Source organism: Ambystoma mexicanum, chromosome 9 (assembly GCF_040938575.1).
Source record: "Ambystoma mexicanum isolate Mex_15411 chromosome 9, UKY_AmexF1_1, whole genome shotgun sequence".
In the NCBI taxonomy this organism is placed as follows: domain Eukaryota; kingdom Metazoa; phylum Chordata; class Amphibia; order Caudata; family Ambystomatidae; genus Ambystoma; species Ambystoma mexicanum.
Window position 1 is genome coordinate 888,665,676 of NC_090931.1, and position 27,952 is coordinate 888,693,627.

At 47.8% G+C, this 27,952-nt stretch overlaps 1 protein-coding gene across 4 annotated transcripts in view; it reads left to right on the forward strand.

Annotated features, from left to right (window-relative positions):
- USP40 (ubiquitin specific peptidase 40) overlaps nt 1-27,952 on the forward strand; it is a 2,045,603-nt gene that overhangs the window by 1,354,345 nt on the left and 663,306 nt on the right. For all 4 annotated transcript variants that reach the window (XM_069616007.1, XM_069616010.1, XM_069616008.1 and 1 more), the window contains one exon: nt 7,563-7,689. In XM_069616007.1, coding sequence (XP_069472108.1) covers nt 7,563-7,689 — 127 coding nt within the window. The remainder of the gene's footprint in view (nt 1-7,562; nt 7,690-27,952) is intronic.

Consider the following 27,952-nt stretch of genomic DNA (forward strand, 5'->3'; position numbering starts at 1 on the left):
TCAGGAAGCAGGGTGGTACCAGATCCCCAGCCCTGTCCAAGGAGGCGCAGGATCTGTGGCATTGGGCCGTCGCCCAAGGGATGTTTCTGGTGCTGTTTCATCTGGCAGGAATAAAAAACACCATCGCCGACTCACTCAGCAGAGAGCTGCGCTCGTGCCACGAGTGGGAACTATGACAGGATCTAGTGGACCGCCTCTTCTGACGGTGGGGCACACCCCAGATCGATCTGTTCGCGACGGCGACGAACTCCAAGTGCCGGAGGTTCGCCAGCAGGTTTCCCCAGCCGAGGAGCATGGGCGATGCTTTCTCGTTCCCCTGGGAGGGCCTGTTTCTATACGCGTTCCCCCCCATTGCCGTTGCTGATCCGGCTCATCAACCAGCTCAAGAGGTTACGGTGCAGGATGATCCTCGTCGCACCTGCGTGGCCGAGGCAGATATGGTTCCCGGACCTTCTGGACTTGTCAGCGTCCCCGTCAATCAAGCTGCCAGTGGACGCGGATCTTCTCTCCAGGGAAGTAGGCGCCATCCTCCATCACGACCCGAAGTCGCTGAACTTGCAGGCCTGGCTCCTGCAGCGTTAGAGTTTGGAGGTTATGACATACCGGCCGACTGCAGAGAGGTTCTTGCAAAGGCCAGGGCGTCCTCAACTCTTAAATGCTACGGACACAAATGGAAGAGGTTCTCTGTCTGGTGCCACGCACAGAAGATTAACCCTCTACGGATTACGGCTCCTCAAGTACTGCCGTACCTACTGACACTGGCCAAGGCTTGACTGGCGCACGCTTCCATCAAGATTCATCTTGCTGCGATCTCCCGATACACCAGAACCACGGGACGGACGTCTTTGTGGTCTCATCGTCTGGTGAGAGAATTCATGAAGGGACTGTTCAGATCGTTCCCACCGGTGAAGGCTCCGGCCCCGGCGTGGGAGCTCAACGTGGTGCTGACCAAGCTCATGGGACCTCCGTTCGAGCCTCTGTACTCAGCTCCGTTGAAGTTCTTGTCGTGGAAAACAGTGTTTCTTGTGGCCATCACCTCCGCACGATGGGTGGGAGAGATACAGGCCCTTTCCTGCAAGCCCCCGTACTTGACTTTTCACGACACGAGGGTGGTGCTCAGGACGCACCCCTCCTTCATGCCCAAGGTGCCATCGGACTTCCACCTCAACGAACCCTTGGTGTTGCCTCTTTTCTTCCCGTCGCCTTCTTCGCCGGCTGAAAGGACTTTGCACTCGCTGGATGTGGCTAGAGCGCTGAAGTTCTACGTGGACCGCACAAAGAGTTTTCGGAAGACGTCACAACTTTTTGTGAACTTTGGACCTGTCAATCAGGGGAAGGCTCTCTCAAAGGCTTCCATTTCCAGATGGCTCTCCGGCTGTATCATGTACTGTCATCGGTTGGCAAACCGACCGCTGCCCGGCCGTCCGAGAGCCCATTCCACCAGAGAGATCGCAGCTACCACGGCGTTCCTATCTGGTGTACCCCTGCTGGACATCTGCAGGGCTGCTCCGTGGAGGTCGACGCACACCTTCACGAAATTCTACTGCGTCGACCGGGATTCCAGGGAGGAGTTCAGGGTCGGCCAAGCAGTGCTGCGCAACCTGTTCGCCTAAGGTGAGCCGGGTGAGAAGGTAAGAGATGCTTAATGTTGAGTTGTTGTATTGCTTAATGTTGAGCCGGCTGCCACCTCCCGTGGTTGTGCATGTGTGTACTGGTAATATATTCTTTTATTCATGAGCATGTGAATCCATGCCAGACCCCATTCTGGAGAAGGAACAAGTTACTTACCGGTAACTGTTGTTCTCCAGCATGGGTCTGGCATGGATTCACATGCGAACCCTCCCGCCTACCCCTCTGCGGCTCTTCACTTGGTAATTCTGCCACTTCACGTGCTACCAAATCTGAAGATGGCTGCCAGAGGCGGGGCTTAGGGAGATGGCAGTCATTGGCTGTGGTCAGTATGACGCAGAGATCAGTGATTGGTTACTACTACGAAAGACAGATCAGAAACGAAACTGATACTGATTTTTCTTTACCGAGGATTCCCAGCCTGACGACGGGGAATATTCATGAGCATGTGAATCCATGCCAGACCCATGCTGGAGAACAACAGTTGCAGGTAAGTAACTTGTTCCTTCTCCCCTGCACCTTTGAATCATTTAAACTGCTACCCTTGAGTCCACAAGACATGTAGAATAACAAGGTGTGTGTTATTTATAGGTATCACATATAAGCTCCAGATTATACTCAGGCCTTCTTAGTCCAAACCGCTGCTTCCAACACAGGGATAGGAACAGTCTTGAGTCAATTTGATAGAAAAGGCAGGGAGCTTTATTAGTAGAAAACTAAAAGATAGGGAAACCAGGAGGCCACTACTGAACGTGAATATTTTTCTATTGTACGGGCCCTGAAGAAATTCAGCCCATACCTCTATGGAACTACTTTCAGGATTCAGACTGACCACCAACCTTACTGTGGCTGATGTAAATGAAAGGAGAAACCCCAAAACTGCTCGGTTGGTCCATAAGCCTGCAAAGCTTTGACTTCACTATTGATCACAGGTTAGGCACCCTGTTAGGGAGAATTCTCTTATAAGGCTAATTTCCCAAACCTAGTGAGTCCCCCAGCAGCTTTTCTGGATTTTTTGGGGTTTGTTTTTTTCTCCTGCTAAGAGTGAAACTATTTTACTCCCACTCTTAGGCATGATTTGGGGTATGTCTTTGACTTGTTATGTGCTTAAGGGCTATGGGGGTTTCTTTTTACTCCACAGGGTATCATCTGTTTTTCTGGTATGTGTGTTGCACAGCACCCTCAGTGCAGTAACACAGGGGTGTCACAGTGACCCCCAAACATAGACTCCATACCCTGGGACTGACTACTGTCTCCCAGGACATGTAAAGTCACCATTGGCTTTACTAGTCCAAAATTGTGAACAGAACCAGTACAAACCATCATATTCTGGAAGTACTGGTAAGGGGTAATTCGATTGCCCCTGGGTCTGTTTTCAAGGGGGCACTGTCCCGTCCCCCTCGTCGAGTTTCTGGCTGGTGGCAGTGGTTACCACACGAAATATTCCACCGCAATATTCTCTATGGGATTTTCCCATTGATTTTAAACGCACTACTTTTTGGTGCAACGTTAAAGATACCGCCGGTTTATTTAATATTAAATCACCGGTTGGGTCTTTTTGCCAGAACTCGATTCTAAAATGGCGTTTGTGTCCGTCTCTGTAACTCTGACCAAGGTCGAGCCCTTTGTTCCACTATTTTGGCAGGCTTCTCCAAAGAAGCCCTCCAAATGATGCCACTCTGTCTGGGTTCCACAGGAAGGGTGGAGGGGGGAATTGGCACCCTGGACTGCGTTTCCTTAGCAACCCAAGTCATACTTTATTCTGATTGACCCAGTGGTGAGCCGCCCGGCTCACCACTTAGCATGTGTGATTGACAGCTAGGCTGATGAATGGGGGTTTTTCTGCATAAAAGCAGGGCCTTTGGGACTGGAACTTCAGAAGTCGCCACAGGACCTAAGAATCCGAAGAGGGAAGAAGCTGAGCCACCTGCAACCGACGACACCACCGGTCAAGCCCTCCTGCAAAGAACTCACCACTTTTCCAACGACAAGAGAAGATCTTCTTCTGGAGAGTCTTCTCCCTTTGAGCTGGTAAGACCAACCAGTTCGCCCTTTTTCGCTTCCAAAGACGTCACTTGGTCGAATCGCTTGTGCCAAGCACCCCGACGGCCGGATGGCCAAGCTCACCACTTTTGACTGCGAACAAAAGGACTGCACCTTTTAATCGGGAACTCTGCGGCTGGTTTCATCCCTGTGCAGTGCAACGACTCCACGTTTCCTCCTCGACGAGATCTTCTCTTCCCCTGGTTGGAACCACAAACTTCAACCACTGCCAGGAACAAATGCCCCCGCTGGAGCTTTCCTTTCTCCTGCCTGGCCTCCCTTTCTACAGATTGCTAAAGGTGACCCTTAAATCCATGGCTTCTAAACTGGGTTGGCTCCAGGCCTTCTAACTATATCTTTTGAATCACCCCAACCTCTTTTGAACACTCTGCAAAGACTTTCAGTGCACTTTAAACTGTGTGATCCTGGGCACATTTCGCTTTGCTCCATTTAAATTGGGCCTGGCCTATAAACTTTGGCTCTACAGTATAAACTGCCTTTCTCCCCTTGCTCTGAACTCTTAAAAGTGTTGGGAACTGTTTTATTTTATGCTCTGCCTTTTCTCTCCCTTTTTAACCTCAACTATTGGAGTGCCATCTAGGTTAAGCGCTCACTTCTGTCTTAACAAATAGTTTTGCTTTAACCCTGACTTGTCTGATAGTTAACAAGGGAGGTGTGTATACTTACCTGACTGTGTTTTAAATTACTTTTCATTGGGAGTGCTAGTGTATTACCTAAAGTGTGTTTTAAATAAATAATTATATAATTTTTATACAAAGCTCTGGTCAATGTTTGTTTGCTCTACTGTGTTTTGGCCCTATTGTGTATACTCTGCATACTGCCCTACTCTTCTTGAGAGAGGTCTGACTGCCCAGCCACAGCTACCAGGTAAATCTGGGTGGTGCAGACTGCTACCAATTGGGTTTACTGCAGACTCCTGTAGTCTTAACCTTTTTGCAGTGTTCCCCAAGGGAACTGCACAGGATTCTGCCTAACACTCCCACATAAGAATGGTGTTGGTCTCTCCAGAAATTATGACAGACTGGATCCAGGAGCAATCCAGGAGTGGATTTAGACGCTCCTGTCCCTAGTCTGGGGGGACACAAGTGTTGGGGAGATGTTATAAGTGTTATGCTTCACCCCCTCTCCTAGTGAGACCCCCAGCACTTTTTGCTGGACTTCTGGACCTTTTTCTAAAATTCTGAATGAGTGGTGCCTTTTTCCACTAATTTATTTGTATGTGCTCTGTCTTTTGGAACTCCATTCTTTGTATTTTTACCTGTCCTATGGAGTCTATTTTCCTCCGTAACACTTAAAGGCATCTGTATTTTACTATTGCAGCACACAGCTCCTTATAGGCAGTGTTGTTGGGGACCCTCAGGGTCCTCCTTTGAGATTCTTAGATTTATCCTAGAGTAACTACAGTTCTTCACGATAGAGAGATGCTTAGTATCTCTCCCAGAAAGGTTATAGTCTGAGATTGGCACACACCACCTTATGTGGAGTGCCAAATGGATACTTCTTTCTGCTCGTGTGACTTTTATGTCACATAGACAAACTCCTAGTTATGGCTGGTGGCAGTGGACGGGTCCTACCTACTATTGTCATTTTTTTTCTGCTGCAGGCTATGTTCATAGCCTCAGTAGTGCACCATAGGGGCACACAAGTACCAACTTGGGGCCTTTCTTCTTGTTTCACCATTACTAGTATGGTTGTTCTTTGTCAGCCCTTCTACCATTCTGGGAGGCAGAGGCCTGTGTGTTTTGCCTTTGGCGGGAACCCTTGGGTGTCCCCTGCCTATGCTCCAGAGTGTCTGAGCAGGCAAAAGGTGTGGGGGTAGGAGTTTTCCACCTCCACCCCTGTCCTTTGTCTGCCAGAGGGCCTGAATGGGACCAGTTCTCACTGGGGGGTCTGGCTGTCCTGATTGCACAGCCAAACGCCCCTTTCTGTAAACTGCTGAGGAAGATTGCAGAGTAGTGAGTGCTGGAACTGTACAAAAGGTGAGGCTCCTGGAGTGAAAAGCCAGTCGACCACTGGAAGCTGAGGTAACCAAAGAAGATGACGACCAGAGACGCCTTCAGACCCTTTGCAACACTGTGAAGCTACCACTGCTGTCCTAACCCCTTTTTCTGTACGACAGGGGAACTGAAGAGGGAGACTCCTTCCCTTTGACTAGTGGGAACAACCGTTCCAAATACGAACTTTGATTTGAGCCATCTGCCAAGGTCCTGTGAGTTTCCAGAGTTGCAGGACCCCAATACCAGGAGACCTGCTGCCCATTTTGAGTGCACCTTTGTCGAAAGGCTGAATCCATCTTGGTCTTTGTTGAGACCTAAAGAACACTGCAGGAACCGACGAAGAACGAATCACATCCTTTGTTGGTGCTGCAGAAAGGGTGCCAAATCCGCAAGAGTAACCAAATAAGTTGATGAAAGCTGTGTCAGTGGTCCTCCCTCGAGATTGCTGCTGAAAGATCTTGTCCATTGTCCTGCATTTCGTCATCGGACCAAGGAATCCAGAGGTCGGGGTCTAGAGCTGTCACATCGCGGAGCATCCACCACAATCCTGTTCTTCAAACCTAAGGTACTGTTGGGAAAAGGTATTGCTTACCTTATTCTTGAAAGTCGGCCTTGAAGTGCACGTGTCCAGGGAAACACCCTCTTAGCTCAGACTCAGGCCGCTGCTTGTATCCCTTTAGCAAGTTCTTTAACAGGGTCTCCAATGTTAGTTGTCTTCTTGTATCCTCTTTCCTAGAGCAGAGGCGTAGACAGGGTAGGGCCTGAGCGGGCAAGGCCCACCCAAATCTGCAAATGCCCACTCAGTAGTGCTGTGTGGGCATTTACAGATGTTCATGTCACTGCGGTGGGCCCAACTACATTGCTTCAGGCCCCCCTTGTTAGACAATCCTGGCTACGCCTTTGTCCTAGAGACTAGAAAGTATCCACAGGAATGTTTGACTTCTGCTGCTTTTCAATACTTTAAGCCTCTCTGAACTGCCTTTTATCTAGGGTTGCGTTTTTTGGACTTTAAAAGACTTGGTGTGCAGGGAAACTGCCTCTGGAACCTGAAGCTCTACTGGATAACCCTAAACAAATGTTTTCCTTCTAGAAAATCACTATATTATATGTGTATGATGACTAAATGCCATACTGTATTACTTTGTGGGAGCGTGGTAAACCTGTCAAACTTCTGTAACAATTGTGCGTGTTCAGCAACTACCAACTAATAAGTTACCTTTTGAAAGTGTTGTAAAGTATACCTATGTGTGTTGGTTTATTGTGCTAAATATTTAACAGTGACTCTTGTGTAAATATAATCTATATTTTAATTTAATTGTTTGTGGAAGTGTTTCTTTGATGTGCATTACTAACTAGGTTCAGTGTACTTACTTACAGCTCACATCTTTCTCTTAAGATAAGCCTGAGTGCTCTGCCACATTACCAAGGTCTCCGAGTAGTACAGACTGATACTAAGATTTGCGGATCTTCAAACCACTGGGATAGCTTACTAAAGTCTTGTCTCTAAGTGGGATTTTAGGAAAACTCCCCCAACACTTTGCAGTATATTCTCTATTTGTGGTACTGCATGTTCGGAAATAGTAGGCTTGTGTCACTTAATGAGTAATCTGTACTAGTTAAACGTATAGTAGAAAGGTCTGTTATGATCACTTAGCAGGGATGGCCAATATGTCAATGAAGGTCACTCCCTGTAGAAAGGCTCTTGTTTAAATATTCTAAAGCTCCTTACTGTTAAATGCATTTTTATGAACACAGTGGCAGTACCACACAGAATGTCCTTATGGATTATTGTGAATGTTACTGCTTTGACTTTGAGCTGCTCTGATTTAAGAAAGCTGTGATTTGGCTAATGCTGCAGCTTTGGATTCACAGGGTTTCCTCAAAGTGCCCATTTGGCTCTACCAGCATTCGAGTTTCTCTATGCAGCAAGGAGGTCCACAGGGGCACCTGAACCAGCTTACTGGCAAGATGGCAACACTGAGAGCATCCCCTGCTGGAGGTGAGTAGAGGCGTGTTGGAGGAAGGCCTCTTACAAGTGTTTACTATACAACCATAGCTAGTTTGCTCCTTTTATCCCGGGCAGGTGTGATGCATGTTCATACTGTTGTATGTCGGGATGGTAAATGCTTTTTTTAATTCCTATGCTTAAATGTCAGTTCTTCCTCGCTTAATATGCTGAGATGCATATACTTCTCGCTTTCTCTACTGGGAAGGTGATTGCACCATCCTGTCTTATGGGGACAAGCCTGCCTCTCTTCGGCGCTTAAACTATACAGAACCTTTCTCTGAAAGGCAGGAGAGAGCTTGCAGCTCCTCTTCCTTATGCGAAAAACTCTAGTCTTTTATTGTGCAGTTTTTGGTCAGCTGAGGCAGATTGTTCCTTTTTAAGTCAGTTTTAAACCCAGTGTGAATACATTTGTATTTTACTTTTTTAAAGGAAGTTTTGCAGTAACATATAACTTAGATTGTTTTAAAGATTGGGATATTCTCATTCCTGATGGCTGTTGTGAACATGTGGTATTTTCTCCTTTTCTGACAAACATTGAAAAGATGAAAATACTGTTTGATAATCCTCAATTACGATTAGGAAATTTGGTCAGGAAAGATTTTTATTTTGTTGCTTTCCCTCCATAAACATATATGGAACCACTCAACTTTGTGCTGCTTGACCCTGACATGACTTTTGGAGGTAGGTAAAGCCTTTTTGCTTTATTTACCATTCTTAGCTCGTCTGTTTTGTGGGCGCTGCTCAGTTCTTATGGCTATCAGTGCAGTGGGACTCTGTCTTCCATTGTGAGATTCCTTGTTTATTCAGGGGCAGCTCCTCCATAATGGGTGACAAGGCGCTGATCCGCCATTCGGCCATTATGGAGGAGTCAAAGACATCCCACGGAAAGCGCTCACAAGCTGGCTTTAACTGTCGAAGAAAAGCATGGTGTGCTTTGACAGTTTAAGTTCTCCAGCTTGCGAGCCCAATATGCCATGCAGGATGTGGGGCATTTTGCTTTCTTAAGCTTGCACCACCCATTGGGTATGCAGCCTAGGAACTTTCAGGCTGTGACGATCCTTCAGATGGCGTCACTTCTCCCTAGTGGAGGACCCCTTTCCATGAGGTTACAGAGGTGAGACCGCTAACCAATAGTCCCCCTAGGTGTAGTAAAATGCGTAGGATCTCGTGGGGAGGGACGCCTCTCGTGAGAATAAGGACGCAATTGGGAGGCACAGCCCCTGTTAAATCCTACTAGGCTGACAATAACGCACAAATCTTATCAACATAAGATCCCCTCTGAAACTATGTGGTGGTGTGAAATATCTAACCTACCTGATGACATAAGTACTGAGATGAAGTGCTCAAAAAGGATACATTGATGCGGGACGAAGGCTAAAGTAGCTGCTGTCAATTGGAAGGACGTGCCGCCAGGGCCGTCCCACTATTTAAACTAAACAGCAAAGGAGGACTGTTTTCTGACATCCTCTGATCCATCTGGCAATGGCTTGTGTGGTTCTGGCAAGCTGGAAGCTGTGATAAAACAAGAGGGATAACCAGGTGACCGAGGAGGCCGCTAAGAAGCCTGGAAAGCTGGCACAGGGCTTCGGAGACTGCAGCGAGACGCGTCTCCAAGGCTTAGAAGAGGAATAGCGAGACGCCTGAGAAGTGTCTTGCAAGTCGGTTGTGAACCGGTGTGATGAACTTGCCGAGACTGAGAGGTGGTGGCATGACCTCTAGTGGGTGGACGGGGTGGTCCGACAACCGTGCTGAGACCCCCTACCGTAGCCTACAGCAGAGCGGCATTGGTTACTATCAGGAGAGAGTGAGAGTCCGTGGAGGAGGCTTAACCTGTCACCGGCTACACAGAGGCTCTCCACAACAACTCAAGGTTGAGAGAGGCGAGACTCTGAGGACTACTAAAGGAAGAAGTTCAACTAAGAACTCTGAACCTGCCACCCCTGGTGAAACAGTTGAAGTGTTTCCCAGTAGAAGGTAAAGGGACCACTCAAAGGTCCAGGAGGGTGCTGGGACGGTAAACCATAAAGAAATAGAGAAAACCGTAAAACATTTTGTGCTACAGTTCCCATGTCAGTTCCACAAAAGTGTGGTACTGGAGAATCGGGAGGGAATATGTCACATCAATGGTCCTCCCCAGATTTTTGTTGCCGACGGCCTTTTTACTTGAATAATGGGGAAATCAAAACAATATGAACAATCGAGTTGAAGCGACCCCTCCCTCTCTTCTGTGAAAGTTATAAGCTGCCTGTGGAGAAAAATGCAGATGTGAAAAATTCTGCACTATAGCTCAACTTTTTTGTTAATCATAAGTGATTTTTATAAATTTAATACACAGTAAATACATCAGAGCAATATTTATGATGCTTGTTAATCTGCTTAGAATCACATGCTGTGCACATAGTCCGACATCTAGTGGTAACCGCAGAGTATTGCATCTTGTCTTTCGAGGATCGAATGGGGACGTCGGCATAGGCGTGTCTGTAACACTATCCCTAACATGACATGTAGTGTACCCAGAAATTCTCATGCGTCGAGGTCCCTCGGATTCTTGTTTTTCCACCCAGCTAGCTGGTCGCCTTATGCGGACCTCTATCAAAAATTGCAATTTGTGAAAATCCCGACCTTTGGTCATTTATACAACATTCGTCCCCTCTTCGACGATTACTGAACCACCGCTGAAGACAGAACAGACTTCGACGGTTGGCGTTCCGGTCGATGCTGTCGACCACGTTACCGGGCCTTCTGGACGGCCTACACTGTAGGGAGAGTGGGACTTGGGGGTTTCCTTATTTTAAGAATGTCTTTCCTTCTCCCCTCTTTCCCCCTTAGATATTGTCGTCGCTTCTGTTCCCTTGCACTATAGACAAGACTCCATTTAAATTTTGCCCTTCCTGTAAGCGAACATTTCTGTGAAAAGACGAGCACTCTCGGTGCAACAAGTGTCTTCCCCTCAACCACGCTGAAGCGTCCTGTCGGCACTGTAAGCTCCTTCGTCCTAAGACTGTAAGGGAGCGTCATGTAAAATGGTGGGCGGCCTATGCAATGTCGCAGGCCGAGGGTAGCTCCCCTGCTGCCGAAAGCGATGAGGCCCATAGCGACGACCATGGCTCTGACACGGACGCCATTGACCTGACAACAGAGCAAGCTCGCTTCAAGACGTCCGCTCCCGGCAGGCACAATGCAAGGTCTGCTATGGGGAGGTTAAACCCCGGCAACGAGGACGCTCCCACATCACCTGGGACTAAATATACAACCCCTGCTACCGTTGCAGCCTATTGGTCGAAACGGTCCAAGGTGTCAACGGGTGCGTCCGGGGCCTCGACACCCACCGATTTGCAGGGTCTGCAGCCCTTCCCGCAACTGTGTCAGCGCCATGCATCCAGGCATTCTGTAACTAAGGGCGCCAGCACCAAATCCCACGTTGACGCACCTTCTCAGAGCGCGCCAACGATTAAGGAAACTCCAGCCGCCCTCTCAGCCTAAACACCATCCTGTAACACTGAGCATCAGCGAAAGCCTCATGAAGATTGTCTCGGCGGCTGGTAAACGCAAGTATACGTCGAAAGATGCATCCGAACGTGCGGAAGGGCGCGATAGACCTAAAAGTACGTCGAAAGAGACACCAGAACACCCCAAAGAGCATCAGGACTTTACAGAGAGTCCCCAGTCTTTATCTAAGACTCTCCGTGAAAAAGCTCGACATTCTATACTACAGGATCCTCTAGAGGATTATTTTCCCCCTTTAGACACTTCTGGGTCATCTAAATGGACAGGGTAGAGAAATTTGTAGATTTTTCAGAGAGGTTTACCCCAAAAAGGCCTCGTGAGGGGATCACTTATGTTGTATCCTCAGTAACTAAATATCAGAGGACCTCAGATCCCCTCCATGAGGAGGTCTCATCTTTCAGACCCTGAGGAGGTTCCTCCTGACCCTTATGCACAAGACACTATTACACACAGGGGAGGATCTTTTTGATGATCCTCATGATCACACTCGGAATCGGGGAGATGACCAACCCGATGGTGAGAACCCGCCATGGCTATCCCCGACTCCAACCCTGGACCAGGATGCCATTGGCCTTGACTCTCCATCGTCTTCCCCCCGGGCGTCTGGCTTCTCTTGTGGACACCCAAATGGCATTTAATGCCATTCTCAGGAAGGCGGCAGAGTCACACAGGAGGCTGTTATGGACTCTGATTTTGTGGAGGACATTTTAAAAGAGAAGCTTCCAACTAGCCAAGCTATTCCCCTTCTCAATTCCATCAAGAGGCGTATAGCCCCCTCTTTATTAACACCCTCTCAGACTAAAGCTGTTAATCCCAGAGTGGAGAAACTATTTCTACCCTACCAATCCCCTATATATCAAAGGTCATGCAACGCCAGACTCTCTGGTGGTCATGACTACGAGGAAGAGGGCAGGGGTCCTTGTCTACAGGCGAGTCGCCACCAGACAAGGAGTGTGAGAGATTATATGCTCTGGGGAAAAGAATAACCACTGCTGCAGCTTACTCCACGCGCATAGCCAATAATACCACCCTATTGGCCAGTTATTAAGATGTTCAGTGGAACCTACTGCAAGAAGGTCTGCAGGAGGTCACAAAACAAGTGTGCACCCGCCTACTTGCAATCGTAACAGAGAGCAAAAAAGTTAATCGCAACATTCTCAAGAATACATTGCATGCTGCTGAAACTGCTGGTCGCTCCCTGGCACAAGGTACCCTGTTAAAGCGCCATGCCTGGCTGAGAAAATCCGGGTTTAAACCAGAGACTCAGGCATCATTGATTAACAAACCAGTGGAAGATTCCAATCTGTTTGGAAAAGCAGTGGACGAGGCACTGGAGACTGCCAAAAAAGAACATGAGACCCTCCAGTCCTTGAACCAAATTACCCAAAGACCTTTTCAAAGAGGGGGAAGTTCTCACTGCTCCTTTTGCAGCCAATCCTATCAACGTTCCCCCCATTAACAGTATGGCTCAGGGAACAACTGGTCTTCGGGACAAGAACTCCCCCACTACTTAACCTCCCAGAGGACAAAGTCGGGGAAAGGGAAGGAGTCGCAAAGCCACTCCTAGAGGCTCCCCAGCCTATGGTCAAAAAGGACTACAGTCCTCTTCCATACAGACCCTCAGCGACATCCTCTTTGTTGTTCCTTCGCCGGATCTATGGACCCCCCCCCCCCCTTGATCTCTGTGCTCTGTCCCGTCGCCTCCTCTCCCTTAAATAGTGGCACCCGCTGGGAAGTCCTCATGGCTTCTTTCGACTCCTCCAGAGTCATCCTTAATGTCTACCTAAATGGCACTGTCATGTTCCAAGGTTCTCAGGCCAATCTCCCCCTCTTCGATAGGCGGTTCCCTCGCCTCATCAACTTCTTTTCATAGCTGGCTGTCCCCGCTCATTCCTTGGCTACCTGGCCCACTCTTCCCTCCTCTGCTCTCTTCAGACTACCTCCACAACTCCAGAGGCGTACCTCTGATTTGTACCCCCCACCGGAAGGTCTTTAAGGCCGGCAACCTTCTTCATCTTGCCACTCTCAACTCTCGCTCTGCTGTTAATCTGACATTTACCACCTCCTTGAAGAACTGGGCCTTGATGTCCTTGGTTTTACGGAAACATGGTTCACAGCCAGCTGTTTCACAAGCTTTTACACTCTCCTCCCTCCTGGCCTCAACCACTCAACTCCTCCTTCTTGGTGACCTCAACATCCACCTCGATTCTCCCTGTCCCTCGTCTCTGCTCTTTCGCGACCTCTGCAATTCCCTCTCCATCCTCCTCTCTGGTCCTACGCACTCTGCAGGACACACACTTGATGTCTTGATCTCCTCTGGCCTCCGTCTCTCTATCCCTCTGACCACTCCTCTCTCCTGAAGTGACCACTGCCTTCTCTCCTCTCAACTCGCACTCTCTTCCCCCATAGCCCAGCCCACCCCAACACTGCCACCTACATTCTCATTCAATTATTATTATTATTTATCCGACCTATGAAGCGTGTGTCACCCTCTCCTCCCCTCCCCTCCTATTCCCTCTGAGTCTGTGCTTGCTGACCCCCCTTTAAACACCCCCACCCTCCTTCTCGTCCTTTCCTCTTACCTGATGTCGCTAGACAAGTCCGATCTATGAAAGTCTCATCAAAACAGGTTCATCCCTGTTACTCTAAAATCATCAAGGACTGCATTGTCACCCTCGCTCCAGCGCTTGCCGATTTTTGCAACCACTCCTTTGCCTCCCGATCCTTCCCCTCCCCTCTGAACCACTCCTTTGTGCATCCTCTTATCAAGAAACCCACAGCTGATCCTTCCTATCTGGCTATCTATCGCCCAATTTCCATTATTCTTTTTCTGGGCAAACTCCTGGAAAAGGTATCTATCTCTCAGCTTAACCTTCATTCCGATTCTTTTGGCTGTCTCCATGACCATCAGTCTGGCTTTGGAGCTACCAGAAGCACGGAAACTGCGCTCCTGAACATACGCGAAGATCTGCTCCCCAACCTTGACTGTAACATTCCCTCTGTCCTCATCCTACTTGATCTCTCTTCTGCCTTTGGCACAGTCGACCATACCATCCTGCTCACCTGTCTACATGATAACCTGGGTATCACTGATCAGGCTCTGGCCTGGCGGACCTCATTCCTCTCTGATCGACCCTCCCAGGTCCAACTTGGGTCCTTCCTATCATCTATCTTCCTCTCGACCTGTGGTGTTCCCTAGGGGTCTACCCTCTTGCCCTGGCTTTTCAACCAATAACTGGCAACACTCGCCCACTGCATTGCCATTTTCTGCTAAAATTTCCAGTGCTACGCTGACGACACTCGACTCATTTTCAGGCTGCCCTCGGCCACCTCCTCTCCCTCTCTCATATCCGATTGCCTAACTGCTATTCAAGATTGGTGTGCCACAAATGATCTTTGAACGCCAGCAAGACAGAGATCCTCTTCATTGGCACACCTTCGCCATCCTTTCCCCTCACTCTCTGGTCGGCCTCCCTTGGCCCTCCTCCTACCCCCACATGCGAGACTAAGAACCTCAGGGTCATCTTTGACTCCACACTTTCCTTCTTCGCCCACATCTCTGAGGTCTCTAAAAAGTCAAACTTCCTACTGCACCTCCTCAGAGGTACTCTGCCTTTCCTCTCCTTCCCCAGAAGCTCACTGTCTCCCAAGCTCAGGTTCTCTCTAGGCTTGACTATTGTAACAGCCTCTTTCTAAATCTACCTGCCCTCTGCAACTAATCCAGAACAGGACTGTGAGACTTGTCCTGGCTTCAAGCCCTGGGATCTTCTCTCCAGCTATGAAATCTCTTCATTGGCTCCCAGTGGATGCAAGGATTAAATTCAAACCCCTCTGCATTGTCCACAAGGCTTTCACGGGCCTGGGTCCCAAATACCTTAAGCTATCCCTCCGGAAATACCTCCCCTCTCAAGCTCTTAGCTCCTCTACCTCCAACTCCCTCAGGGTCAGTCATTTTTCAGAGAAACAAGCTTGTCTTCGGCTGGGGCCTCCTTCTGGAATAGCCTCCCTGCCACTATAAAACTTGAGAACCGTGTCCGGTTCTGGAAGCACCTCAAGACCTTCCTCTTTGCTTCTGCCTTCGCTCCCCCTCTCTCCTGCTGATCTGCTGTCTCTTGGCACTGCACCTGGCCACCCTCTGTCGCCTAGACCCAGGTACCTGCTCACCCTGCCACCCTCCTGCACTGCCTCACCCCTTGCTCTGGGGACTGTATCTGCACCCACAGTCACCCACGCCCCCCCCGTTTTCTTCCTTTTCTGCACTTATCAGACTTACCCAGTCTGCTGCCATAAACACAGTACTTGTCACTTGCGGGCTGCACTACCACTGTTTATTGCCTCTATTATCTATTTATTTTTATTTATTATTTATCTGTTCTCCTCTGCACTCTCCGCCTTCCATGCACTTTTCCCTTTCCCATACACTTGCGCGTTCTCAATGTCACTGGGCTTAGTAAGATAGTTGTTGTGTTCTCCCCTGTTCCCCTCCCTTGCCTTGTCGTGCTCTGAAAAACTTGTGTATGAGCACGATACAAATAAAATATCATATCATACTTTCTTGTACACAAAAAGGATCTAACTATGCGCCCTGTGCTAGACTTGCGCCCAGCGATCAAGTTTGTCAAACCCCAAAAGTTTCGTATGGTGACGCTGCAAGAAGTAATTCCTCTTCTCATGAAGGAGTATTACATGGCAACATTTGACATGAAAGTTGCATACTTTCATATTTCATTGTTACCGGCACACAGAAAGTACCTAAGGTTCATGATGGAGGGCAAGCACTATCAGTTCAAGATCCTCCCTTTCGGCGTTGACTCAGCCCCAATAGTATTTACAAAGGTACTGGCAGTGGCAGCGGCTCACCTGCACAGGCAACCCATCCCAGTTTATCCTTTACGACTGGCTCATAACATGGGAATCCTACGAAAAATGCCTAGCAAATACTCCAAGGATGGTCGACCTTTTATTCAGTCTGGGATTCTCCATAAACTAGAAGAAATCCAGCCTTGACCCTAGTCAAGTCAAGCAGTTTCAACAGGGGCTCTTATTTGGACAGAAAACGGGCTGTTTGAAATCCCTCAGTATATAGCCGGTCACGAGGTGACTGTACGGAAGGCCATGCGATGGCTAGGTATGATGGCGTCCTGTATCTACTTGGTTCCTCACGCACTTTTGCGCATGCGCCCCATGCAAGAGTGGCTAAACAGCCAATGGTGTCAGTCCAGCAGACTATGGGACAATCTAGTGGTTGTCTCAGTAGCCCTCGTTCTCTCTCTGAGGTGGTGGTCGAGGGAAAACCTCTTGAAGGGGAAAACCTTCACCACCCCCGCAATAGAAGCCACTCTCATGATGGACGCATCCCTCATGGGGTTTGGGGGGCTCACCTTCAACAGAGACGGTGCACAGGGTTTGACCCCCAGCGGTAGCTTCCAACCACATAAACCTGTTGGAGCTACTAGCGGTGTTAAAAGCACTAAAAACCTTTCAGACACAGCTACAGGGAAAAACAGTACTGGTCCTCACGGACAGCACCACAGCCATGTACTACCTGAACAAGCGGGGGAGCGGGGGGGGCACTCATTCTACAGGGCTGTCCAAACTATCTCGGAACATTTGGAAGTGGGCTCTCAAACACAAGATGTTTCTATTGTCTCAACACGTTCCAGGGGAACTCAATCTTCTGGCAGACGTGCTCACCCGAGACTTCCCACTGCCCTTAGAGTATGAATGGTGACTACACGAAGACATCGTCTCCAACGTTTTTCGCAGAATTGGGTTTCCCAGAGAACGAGTTGTTTGCAACTCTGGAGAACTCACAATGCCCAGATTACGCCTCCAGGTACCCTCTGAACCGGTCCAAGGGGAACGGTCTCTGGATGATATGGTGAGCGAGATTTGTTTACGCTTTTCCCCCCAACTCCCCTACGCAACAAGATTGTGCACAAGATGCACCACGGACCAGTGACCATGATTTTGATGGCCCCATTATGGGCCCGCCAACCCTGGTTCTCCCATCTGATGGAAATGTCTCTTTCCCCCAATGAAGCTGCCTTGCCCTTATAACATGGTTTCTCAGGACAAGGGGGAAACGCTCCATCCATGCCCGCAAACTCTCAATTTAGCGGCCTGGCTCCTAAAATCTTGGGAGTTTGGGCATCTCCAGCTTCGTCAGAGATGCATGGATATACTCAGAGAGGCAAGGAAACCAAACACCAGACATTGCTACTCCAATAAATGGAAACACTTTGTCATATGGTGTAATACCAAGGACATCCATCCCATTGAATGTTCCCCTACACATATTGTGATATACCTGACTCACCTGCTGGACTCGGGTCTTGTATTCAATTCCCTAAAGGTTAACCTAACTGCACGTTCAGCCTACACTACGTCAGAGCAGAAAGTTTCTTGTGGAAGATCCCAGTGATTAAAGCTTTTATGGAAGGGGTTAAGAGAATGTATCCTCCCATTTCCAACCCAGCTCCTGGATGAGACCTTAATGTGGTGGTAACCAGATTTATGGGGTCTCCCTTTGAACCGCTGCACAAAGCAAGCCTAAAAGCACTCACAAGACAGCCTTCCTAATGGCAGTCACTTCCATACGAAGTGTTAGTGAACTAGAGACCCTTTCTATTCTAGACCCTCTAGAAATAAGGTAGTTCTGCGCACTCACCCAAGGTTTGCGCCTAAATTATTTTCAAAGTTCCATGTGAACCAGTGTATAGAACTGCCTACATTCTTCCAGAACCCTACCAACGTGGCAGAAAAAAGCCTACACTGCACACACTAGATGTGTGCAGTGCAGTCATGTACAATCGGGAAAGAACTAAACCACTAAGGAAAACAAACCAGTTTTATGTTTCAGTGGCAGCTGGTAGAGAAGTGGACCCTGTCTCTAAATCAGCTATCTCTAAATGTATTGTCAACTGCATCACACTCTGCTACAAACTTGCCAAGAGAGAACTGCCCTTCAAGCCTAGAGCACACTCTACTCGGGGCACTGGAGCTTCCATAGCATATATTGCAAATGTTCCTCTCAAGTCCCTTTGTAAAGCGGCAACCGAGTTCTGTACACACCTTTACAAAACGCTATTGCCTAGACACTCACTGTAGGTCTGATTATCAGGTGCGACAAGCAGTACTAAGACATCTTTTCACTACTGTTCCTTCTCACATCCCACCCCCAACTCTGGGTACTGCTCGCTAGTCAATGCACAGTATGTGATTCTAAGCAGATTAACAAGCACTGTAATAGCATTTCTGATGATTGCATCTGCTTGGATTCACATGCGCCCACCCTTCCTCCCCACTCGGATGGAATTAATATAGACGTCTTACTACTTCTCTCTTTCTGTACTCGCTCACGATAGACATAAGGCTCCCTCACGGCAGAAAAAATACAATTGGAGGGACCTTGATGAGTGAGGATTTCTGGGTACACTACACGTCGCGTTAGGGATAGTGTTACAGGCACGCCTATGCCGACGTCCCCTTTCGATCCTTGAAAGACAAGATGCAATACTCTGCGGTTACCACTAGATGGCGGATTATATGCACTGCATGTGAATCTAAGCAGATAAAATCATCAGAAAGGCTATTACGGTAAGTAATGCATGTCATATACACAGAATGCTACAATAACAACCATAAACTACACAGTATACAAAAAAAGGACAATTTACTCAATGTTTACATACATTAAACATTCATAGAAATGTTTTATTATATGGCAGGCTGCCAAAGGATGTTCATAGGTCATGTCTACACTTGGTTCTTAAAGTGCTTCCTTATGCGATCAAACAGTATTTAACAAATGGTCCATATGGGTATGACAACACTACCACAACATTTAGTTTTGCAGAGGTAATTTGTTCTTGTGCATGCTTAATTACCATCCTTATCAAATATGATAAGACAAAATAAAGGGCATATTGCATTCAGTCTCTTTCTAATAATGGTTGATGTGTTTAAACATTACCCAGCAGGTAATGGCTAATATTCTTAGTTTCTGATTTTCTCGTTTTTAGGGATGTTTCTACAAATGAAAGATCGGTTGACACAGGGTATTTCGGCCATACGTGAAGATCTGCCTATCCTTAGCGATCTTCTCATTTATTGTATAGTTGGGCCTTCATCTGGACATACTTTTATTTCATGGATCAACATCTTTTCTCTTGACTACCCCTCTGGTTTTTTTTTGGGGTTCCGCAGTATAGTGAACATAAAACACTAGTAAGTGAGGTATATTTTTACCAAATATACTCCAAGTCGGAACACTAACCTTAATTTTGTTGTGCACAAAGGGAAAATGGATTTTTCTTTTTTTCTATATATATTAGTTTTCGGATTATCATGAAATATTATCGTGGCCCACTTGTATTCAGGCTGTGGCACCTACAATAGTAATGCATTTGTTTTATGTTACGTAGTGTATGTCACGTGTTCATTACATTTTTAAGAAATGCACTCAAAAACAGTGCATCAGACTAAACTTTTTTCTTTTGCCCATTTTGTTAATGCCTGGAATTTTTAATATCATCTTTTCATTTTTTTGCTTTGTTTTCTGTGTTAGGCAGAATCCTGTGCAGTTCCCTTGGGGAACACTGCAAAAAGATTAAGACTACAGGAGTAAGCAGTAAACCCAATTGGTAGCAGTCTGCACAACCCAGATTTACCTGGTAGCTGTGGCTGAGCACTCAGACGTCTCCCAAGAAGAGTAGGGCAGTATATAGAGTATACACAATAGGGCTAAAACACAGTAGAGCAAACAAGCACTGACCAGAGCTTTGTATCAAAAGTATATAATTATTTATTTAAAACGCACTTTAGGCAATACATTAGCACTCCAAATCAAAAGCAAGTTAAAACAGTCAGGTAAAGTATAAACACCTCCCTTGATAACTATTAGACAAGTCAGAGTTAAAACACCACTATTTGTTAAAACAGATGTGAGCGCGTAACCTAGATGGCACTCCAATAGTTAAGTTAAAGGGAGAGAAAAATGCAGGGCATAAAAATAAAACAGTTCAGTTCCCAACACTTGTCGAAGTTCAAAGCAAGGGAGTCAAGGCAGTATACACTGTAGAGCCAAAGTTCATAGGCCAGGCCCACTTTAAATGGAGCAAAGCGAAATGTACCCAAGATCACACAGTTTAAAATGCACTAAGAGTCTTTGCAGAATGTTCAAAAGAGGTTGGGGTGATTCAAGAAGTAAAGTTAGAAGGTCTGGAGCCAACCCAGTTGGAAAGCCAAGGATTTAAGGGTCACCTTTAGCAATCCGTGGAAAGGGAGGCCAGGCAGAACACAGTACCTTAAAGAGAGAGGAAGCTCCAGAGGTGGCAGTTGTTCCTGGCAGTGGTTGCAGTTCTTTGTTTCGACCAGGGGAAGAGAGGATCTCGTCGAGGAGGAAACTTGGAGTCGTTGCACTGCCCAGGGATGAAACCAGCCGTGGAGTTCATCGGTTAAAAGGTGCGTTCCTTTTATTCGCGGTCAAAGTGGTGAAGCGTGGCTATCCGGCCGCCGGGGTGCTTGGCACGGGCGATTCGACCAAGAGACGCCTTTGGAAGGCGAAAGGGGCGAACTGGTTGATCCCACCATCTCAAGGAAGAAGACTCGTCCAGCAGAAGATCTTCTCTTGTCGTTGGGAAAGTGGCGAGTTCATTGCACCAGGGCTCCACCAGTGGTGTCGTCGTTGCAGATGGCTCAGCTTTTTCCCTCTTTGGATTCTTAGGTCCTGTGGCGACTTCTGAAGTTCCAGTCCCAAAAGCCCTGCTTTTATGCAGAAAATCCCCCATTCAACAGCCTAGTTGTCACTCAAACATGCTAAGTGGTGAGCCGGGCTGCTCACCACTGGGCCAATCAGAACAGAGTGCGACTTGAGTTGCTAAGGCAACGCAGTCCAGGGTGCCAATTCCCCCACCCACACATCCTGTGGAACCCAGACAGAGTGGCACCAGTTGGAGGGCTTCTGTGGAGAAGCCCGCCAAAAAGTGGAACAAAGGGCCGACCTTGGTTGGAGTTACAGAGACGGACACAAACGTCATTTTAGAAGAGAGTTCTGGCGAAAAGACCCAACCGTTGATTTAATATTAAATAAATAAACCAGCGGTATCTTTAACATTGCACCAAAAAGTGGTGCGTTTAAAATAAATGGGAAAATCCCATAGGAAATATTCTGGTGAAATATTTTGCGTGGTAACCACTGCCACCAGACAGAAACTCGACAAGGGGGGACTGGACAGTGCCCCCTTGAAAACAGACCCAGGGGCAATCGAATTAACCCCTTCCAGTACTTCCACAATATGATGGTTTGTACTGGTTCTGTTCACAATTTTGGACTAGTAAAGTCATTGGTGACTTTACATGCCCTGGGAGACAGTAGTCAGTCCCAGGGTATGGCGTCTATGTTTGGGGGTCACTATGACACCCCTGTGTTACTGCACTGAGGGTGCTGTGTAACACATACATAAAAACAGAATATACCCTGTGGAGTAAAAGACCCCATAGCCCATAAGCACACACAAAAGGAAAGACATACCTCAAATCATGCCTAAGAGTGGGAGGAAAAGAGTCTCACTCTTAGCAGGAGAAAAAAACAAACCCCAAACATCCAGCAAAGCTGCTGGGGGACTCAATAGGTTTGGGAAATTAGCCTTATAAGAGAATTCTCCCTAACATTCTGTACGGCTCACCTGTTATAGAGAACTGTTATTACTAGTTTACTTCAGAAACCACTTTCAATGGATTGCTTTTCTCCCGCAGATTCCTTATCCGATATCCTCATCCAGCTCTGCTGCTCAGAAACTTTTCGACAAGGGTGTTGTGCGCCTTGACTTGACCGTCGATCCGTCTTGCTCGGTGCTCAATCGTCAGCTCTGGATGTGACATTGGCTGTCGTATATATGCCATGTCACTATGCCCCATACCTCAGTTCCTTTTTTCCATGCACTCGACACGCTGCTGTAAGGAACATGACACGACCCCTTTGACTCTGCGTTTTGACTAAATTTGTCAAATTATATCTGAAACCTCGACCGTAACATGTCCGCTCCCCATATTGCGGGCTTTAAAAGGTGCACGGACTGCCATTCCAAAAAGTTGATGACCGACCCGCACATTATTAGTCTGTGGTGCCTGGGTACGGATCACGGCACGGAGAGATGTGCGTCGTGCTCCAAGATGCACTCAAGTCAATATGCAAGTGTTCCGCCAAATTCACAGTTGGCGGAGCGTCTCCGAAATCCCTGCCACGGTCGATCGTCCGGTCCTACGCAGCCGAGACTGAGGGGCCCACCCCCGAAAAGGAAAAGCATCAGCGGAAGGCCGAAAAGCAGTCACACTTCAGGAGCTTTCTTCCTCTTCTTTAGCGCGTATGAAAAAGAAGCGCCACTGTCATCAACACAAGTCCAGCTGGTCATCGGAAAAAGGTAAACCCCCGGCTGGGCCAACCACTCAAGAGAGTGGGAAGATTTTAAGACTCAAATGCTGGCTATGTTTAAGACGCAGGATGCTGCAGGTGTGCGTGCGCCCCCTGAACAGCAGGCTTCGGCTGCGAAAGAGGTGCTCAGCACTCCCGACCACACGCACGCCGTATCATCGCCATCAGTGTCGGAGAAGGTTTCGGGCTCGACATCGAAATGGGCACAAAAGCCATAAATGCCCGGTCCTTCTCTGATGCCGCAGTGGTGCCCAAGCCCCGATCGGCACCGACTGCCATTCTGTCGACGTCAAAAGAGACATCTTTGGCGCTGACTACTGGCAACAGATCTTTTGTCCCTCTCTCCAGGTCAGGATTCATATTGGTTCTGGTTGCTGGAAAACCAAATCTTGTTCTCAGCAGTTCATGAGGCAAGGGCCAAGAAGGGCTTGGCGGATGCTCTCAGTAGGCAGAGCACGATCTCACAAGTGGGAAGTGTGCCAGGAAGTCCTAGAAGAGGCCGCCTCTCTCTGGGATACCCCAGCAATGGATCGGTTTGCCACAGGAAGTACAGACAGTTCTGCACAAGGGAATTACCAGCGAACTGGGGGGATGCATTTCTGGTGGACTGGACCTTCCCTCTCCACTATGCCTCCCCCCCCCCCCCCCCGATTCCCGTCATCCCATGGGTTCTCAGGAGGTTGAAGAGGTTTTGAGCAACAATGATCTTGATCACCCCAAACTAGGCGAGGAGAACTTGGTACTCTGACCACTTGGATCTGACCATCTGTCCACCTCACTGGTTGCCTCTGCACCTGGATCTCCTGACCCTGTCGGAAGGTTGGGTACTCCACCCGAATCCAAAGTCCCTCCACCTACATACGTGGCTCTTGAGAGGATGAGGTATGATGACTGGGACCTCTCTGAGGAGGTACTTGAGGTGTTGCTGGCTGCACACAGACAGACTACTAGATCCTTGTATGTGTTTAGGTGGAGAAAATTTGAGGCGTGGTGCAGGGAACGCAAGATCAATCCCATCTCTTGCCCCATCACTACAGTGATGGAGTTAATCTGTCACTGGCCTCAGCAGGCCTTCAGGTTACCACAGTAAAAGGCTACTTGGTGGCTTGTCTGTTCAAAAGGTCAGCGGATCAAGGTTCTTTCTTTATGATCTCGTTTATGGCCTAATTGCTGAAGGGCCTTTTGAATACGTTTCCGCCAGCTCGTTTTGTTGTCCCAGACTGGGATTGAAATATAGTTGTAACATTCTTGATGGCCGCTCTTTTTGAGCCAATGCATTCCTGTTCTTTGCGACTGCCATAATTGAAGATAGCATTTTTTGTTGCTATTACATCAGCCATGAGAGTTAGCAAGCTTCAGGCCTTGTGTTGCAAGCCCCCATTTCTATGGTTCTTTCGGGCAAAGGTTTCCCTGAAAGTAAGGACTGGCTTTCTTCTGAAAGTCGTATCTGAATTCCACCTTTCTCGGTCCATCGCTAAGCTCCAAGAGCTTTGAGCTTTTATGTCGCTAGGGCGTCTGAGTACCGGAAATCTGAACAGCTGTTCTTGGCCCATTTATTGTCCCGCAAAGGTCTAGCTGTAACGAAGCAGATTCTACCTCGATGGATCACCCTCTGCATCATGGAATGCTACCAGTCTGCAGGCAGGGTGCTTCCTTCCGGCATCAGGGCACGCTCCACAAGATGGGTTTAGACTTCCATGGCCTAGCAGAGGGGGGTTCCCATTAGGGACATTTGTTGTGCGGCCCCATGGTTATCCTTGCACACGTTCACCAGGATGTTGCCCGTGGGGCAGATGCACGCTTTGGTAAGGCATTTCTTGCTTAATCTGCTACTTTAATATTTTCTGCCCACCTCTGTGGCCCTAACTGCTTGGAGAGTCTATCAGATGAGGAATCTGTGGGAGAAGAATCCATAGAAAGAATATTACAGAAAGTAATTTCTCCTTTTGATGGCTTAACTGGCAGATTCTCCGACTTCACCTAGGGCTACACATTGCATGCATTCAGTATACTGGGTGCATGTTGTCACAGTTTGTGTGCATTCATTTATATTATGCATTACACATTCATTTCATTTTTGGGAGATATATACTGCTGGATTCCATCACTAACTTTATATCTTGCCCATTCACTGGCGCCTGGTGTCTTAATCTCTTCTTTGCATTTCTTTTGCTTCTCGTTTAGTCCAGTTCACCTATTATGAGCAACGAAGATCACTAATCTGCTCAAATACCCACTTGCTAATGCGCTTGCTAGTGGCTTATCTAATCTTGAGCAGGGGATATACATTCCTCACATTTACATCCATTACATAATTACAATCGTGGCGTATGTTTTCACTATGCGCTAATTTACAGTGCCTGCTTGAATAGCAGAGAAGTCTGCTTATGGCTAGCACATATTTGTGTATTTGTGTAGCGGTCGATGGTGCTTCTTAGCCATTGTCTCATGCCTGCACCTGGATCGGTGTATTTTACGGGGCCATAGATCTTAATATATACATGCCACCATACGGTGTCCGGTCAAAGTTTTGAATCAAAAGGGTCGAATGCCCTTTTGATCGAAACCAAAAGGATTGAAAATAAAAGGGTTGCATTTTTTAAATTTATTTATATTTTTTTGTTTGGTATGTGAAAAAAATGTTTTTTTAAATGAGAAAATGGGGGGTTTGAGGGGGGAAGCCCCCCTAACCCTGCATAAAAAAAATGCGACCCTTTTTTTCGGTCCTTTTGGTGTCGAAAAAAAGGCATTTGAGCCTTTTGTTTTCGAACCTTTAACCTAGAACCCCACCATACCACATGCTTAAAAGGTAAAGGAGACTCCTTTATGGCTGACATTAATTCATATAGCAGGTTGTGTACAACATTTAAAAACCTGAAATATACGGCAACTCTCTTGTGCCCACCCATTTGGCATTGAGTTACGCATGGCCCTACAAACTACTCAACCTCACAAGTATGTTAAAAAGGGGGGCAGGGGCTTGTTTGGCTCATTGGCTTGGCTGTCCGTGATATCCCTCCAGGTGTACCTGCTGCTCACGCTAGACTTCAATGTGCGTCTAAAGCGAGCTGTAGCTTCTCTTTCCTATTGACACACTGTTGAGTCACGTGGTCTGCGCTTACCTACTTTGTGAGTTTTCTATGTCTGTTATCCTAATATCTTTGTATATGTTGGTGATCTTGGCCGCAGCTATCTTAGTGTACTCAACCTGCATCACAGTTTGTGTATACTACACTTGATTAAAAAGCCTTTTTCACGGCTTTCACATAACAACGTACATGATACTTGAGAAGATGGGCTCAAGTCAAGGGATTCCAGGAGCAGCTTAATTGTCCCAGTGGTAGCAGATTGTAACGCTCACCTGGCTCCCATGGAGGCGCGGGCGTGGCTGGGACTGCTGTGACCTCTTCTGCAGAGATGCGTAAGACCCGGAAGATGGACTGGACTGGATTCCCCAACCTGGCTTTTCTGGCTCGGAGGAATATCCCACTGTGTGTGAAAAGGAAGGGTTAATAGTCTGCGGGTGATGTTCCGACCTCCCACTTCCCTTCTCTCCCTCCGTGAAACCCTTTTGGAATTCCCTGGGAAGACTCACCTTAGGGACCAAAATGACGAGCTCTCCATCCTGCTTCTGATGCAGGGGCACGTTGTGATTCCAGTTACTTCACTGGATTGATGAGTTTAAACTAGTTTGTCCATTCCCGTCGTACCGCAAATGTTTATGGCAAGTTTGGGTTTATATTCACTCGTCTGTTCTTTTCTTTCGCAGGTGCTGGAGAAGATTCCGGGCTGCAGGCGATTTGGATGAAGCCAAATTCTTGTAAGAATTCCGATGAGAGATTCCTTTTCAGTTTTAAGTATCTCCTTTAATGTCCAATGTCTTTTTCCCCATAGGGGCCAGGGTACGGCAATGCCGGAGGTAAGGCGCCGACCCGAAAAGAGCTGCTGTGTCTCTCTTGCAAATGGGTAAATCTTGAGTGAGCGTATTGCTAATGTTCTCACATGCTCTCATTAATACAATGTCTGTTTCTTTTCCCCTTAGGGGCCGGGGTGCTGAGATGCCGAAGGTATGGCACAAACACGAAGGCGGAGAGGGAATTGAACCACAGGTAAGTTCTACTTAGATTCGTGTTTCCCTTCTCACCTCTCTTTCTCCTTCCTTCCAATAGGTGCTGGATGGCGGTGGAAGCTCCGGATGGACGTCGCAGGACTCAAACGCCACGTGCAGGTGAGTGAAATGCAGCGTGCTGCGCGCGACGTGATGCGCGTTTAAAATGTTTGCCTTCTTTGCAGGATCGTCGGCGTGCAGAATCCGGAGTGCAGATGTATCAGGTAAGGTTCTTGTTTTCACCTGTTCTCTTCCCTTTTCTTCTTTAGGTGTTTCCAGGATGCTGGCAGGCGTGATGGAGGACCAAGGCAGGAGCAGGCACGGTGAGCGTCCAGCTGCTAAGTGCAGAACAACGCGAAGCGTGGTCTGCTGCTTGGATGTGGCTTAAATAGCCTTTCAAGTAGTTCCAGGTATGTATTCTTCCCCCAGAAATATGTATTCCTCCACCGGTCACACCCTAGAGATCAAGTAGTCCCTAGAAAAATAGTTCCTTCCAGTCTTGGAAGTTGCAGCATGGTCTGCACAGGTAAGTTTACACCAAGCACTACTCCCAACCTACTTCTGTATGAGCCTGGCGCCGATGGCGCCAGGACTGATGTCCCCTATGAGCCTGACGTCAACGGCGCCAGGACTGAGTCCAAAGGGCCCCCATCTGGGGCTGCTGGGACTTCCCTTGAATGCATGGTGTCTGTCTCTGAGGGTGCCGGGCCTGGTTTGGCTCCTTGGAGGCAGGCATCATGACACAGATCAAGAATTATGCAATACCTATAGATTGTGTAAACCTCCCTAAGGGAGCTACAAACCTTAAGAACTGTGAAAGACATTGGGGAACCAGCTAGGAGAAGGGAGTCATTCTTCTAGCCCCACAAGAACTTTGTGTGATTGTTTATTTTCTGTTGGGTTACAGAGAACCCAGAGCTTTTATGGAACTTTTGTTTTGAGGGGATTGGGTCCTCCGATGTATTCCATATCTATGACAGTAATCACCACAGCTGTGCTGCTTCGGAAAATCTTCGGCTCCTGCGTCGGTGACGTCAATGTGCCGCCCTCGAGGAGTCGGGGTTTGCTCCTGATGTGCAGGCCCGGCTCCTCAACATGCCCTTTGACGGGGAACATCTTTTTGGCAGCAAGGCTGACGAGAGCGAGAGGTTGCAGACCTCAAAGGCTGCAGCAAAGTCGTTGGGCGCTGCAGTTTGACAACCTCC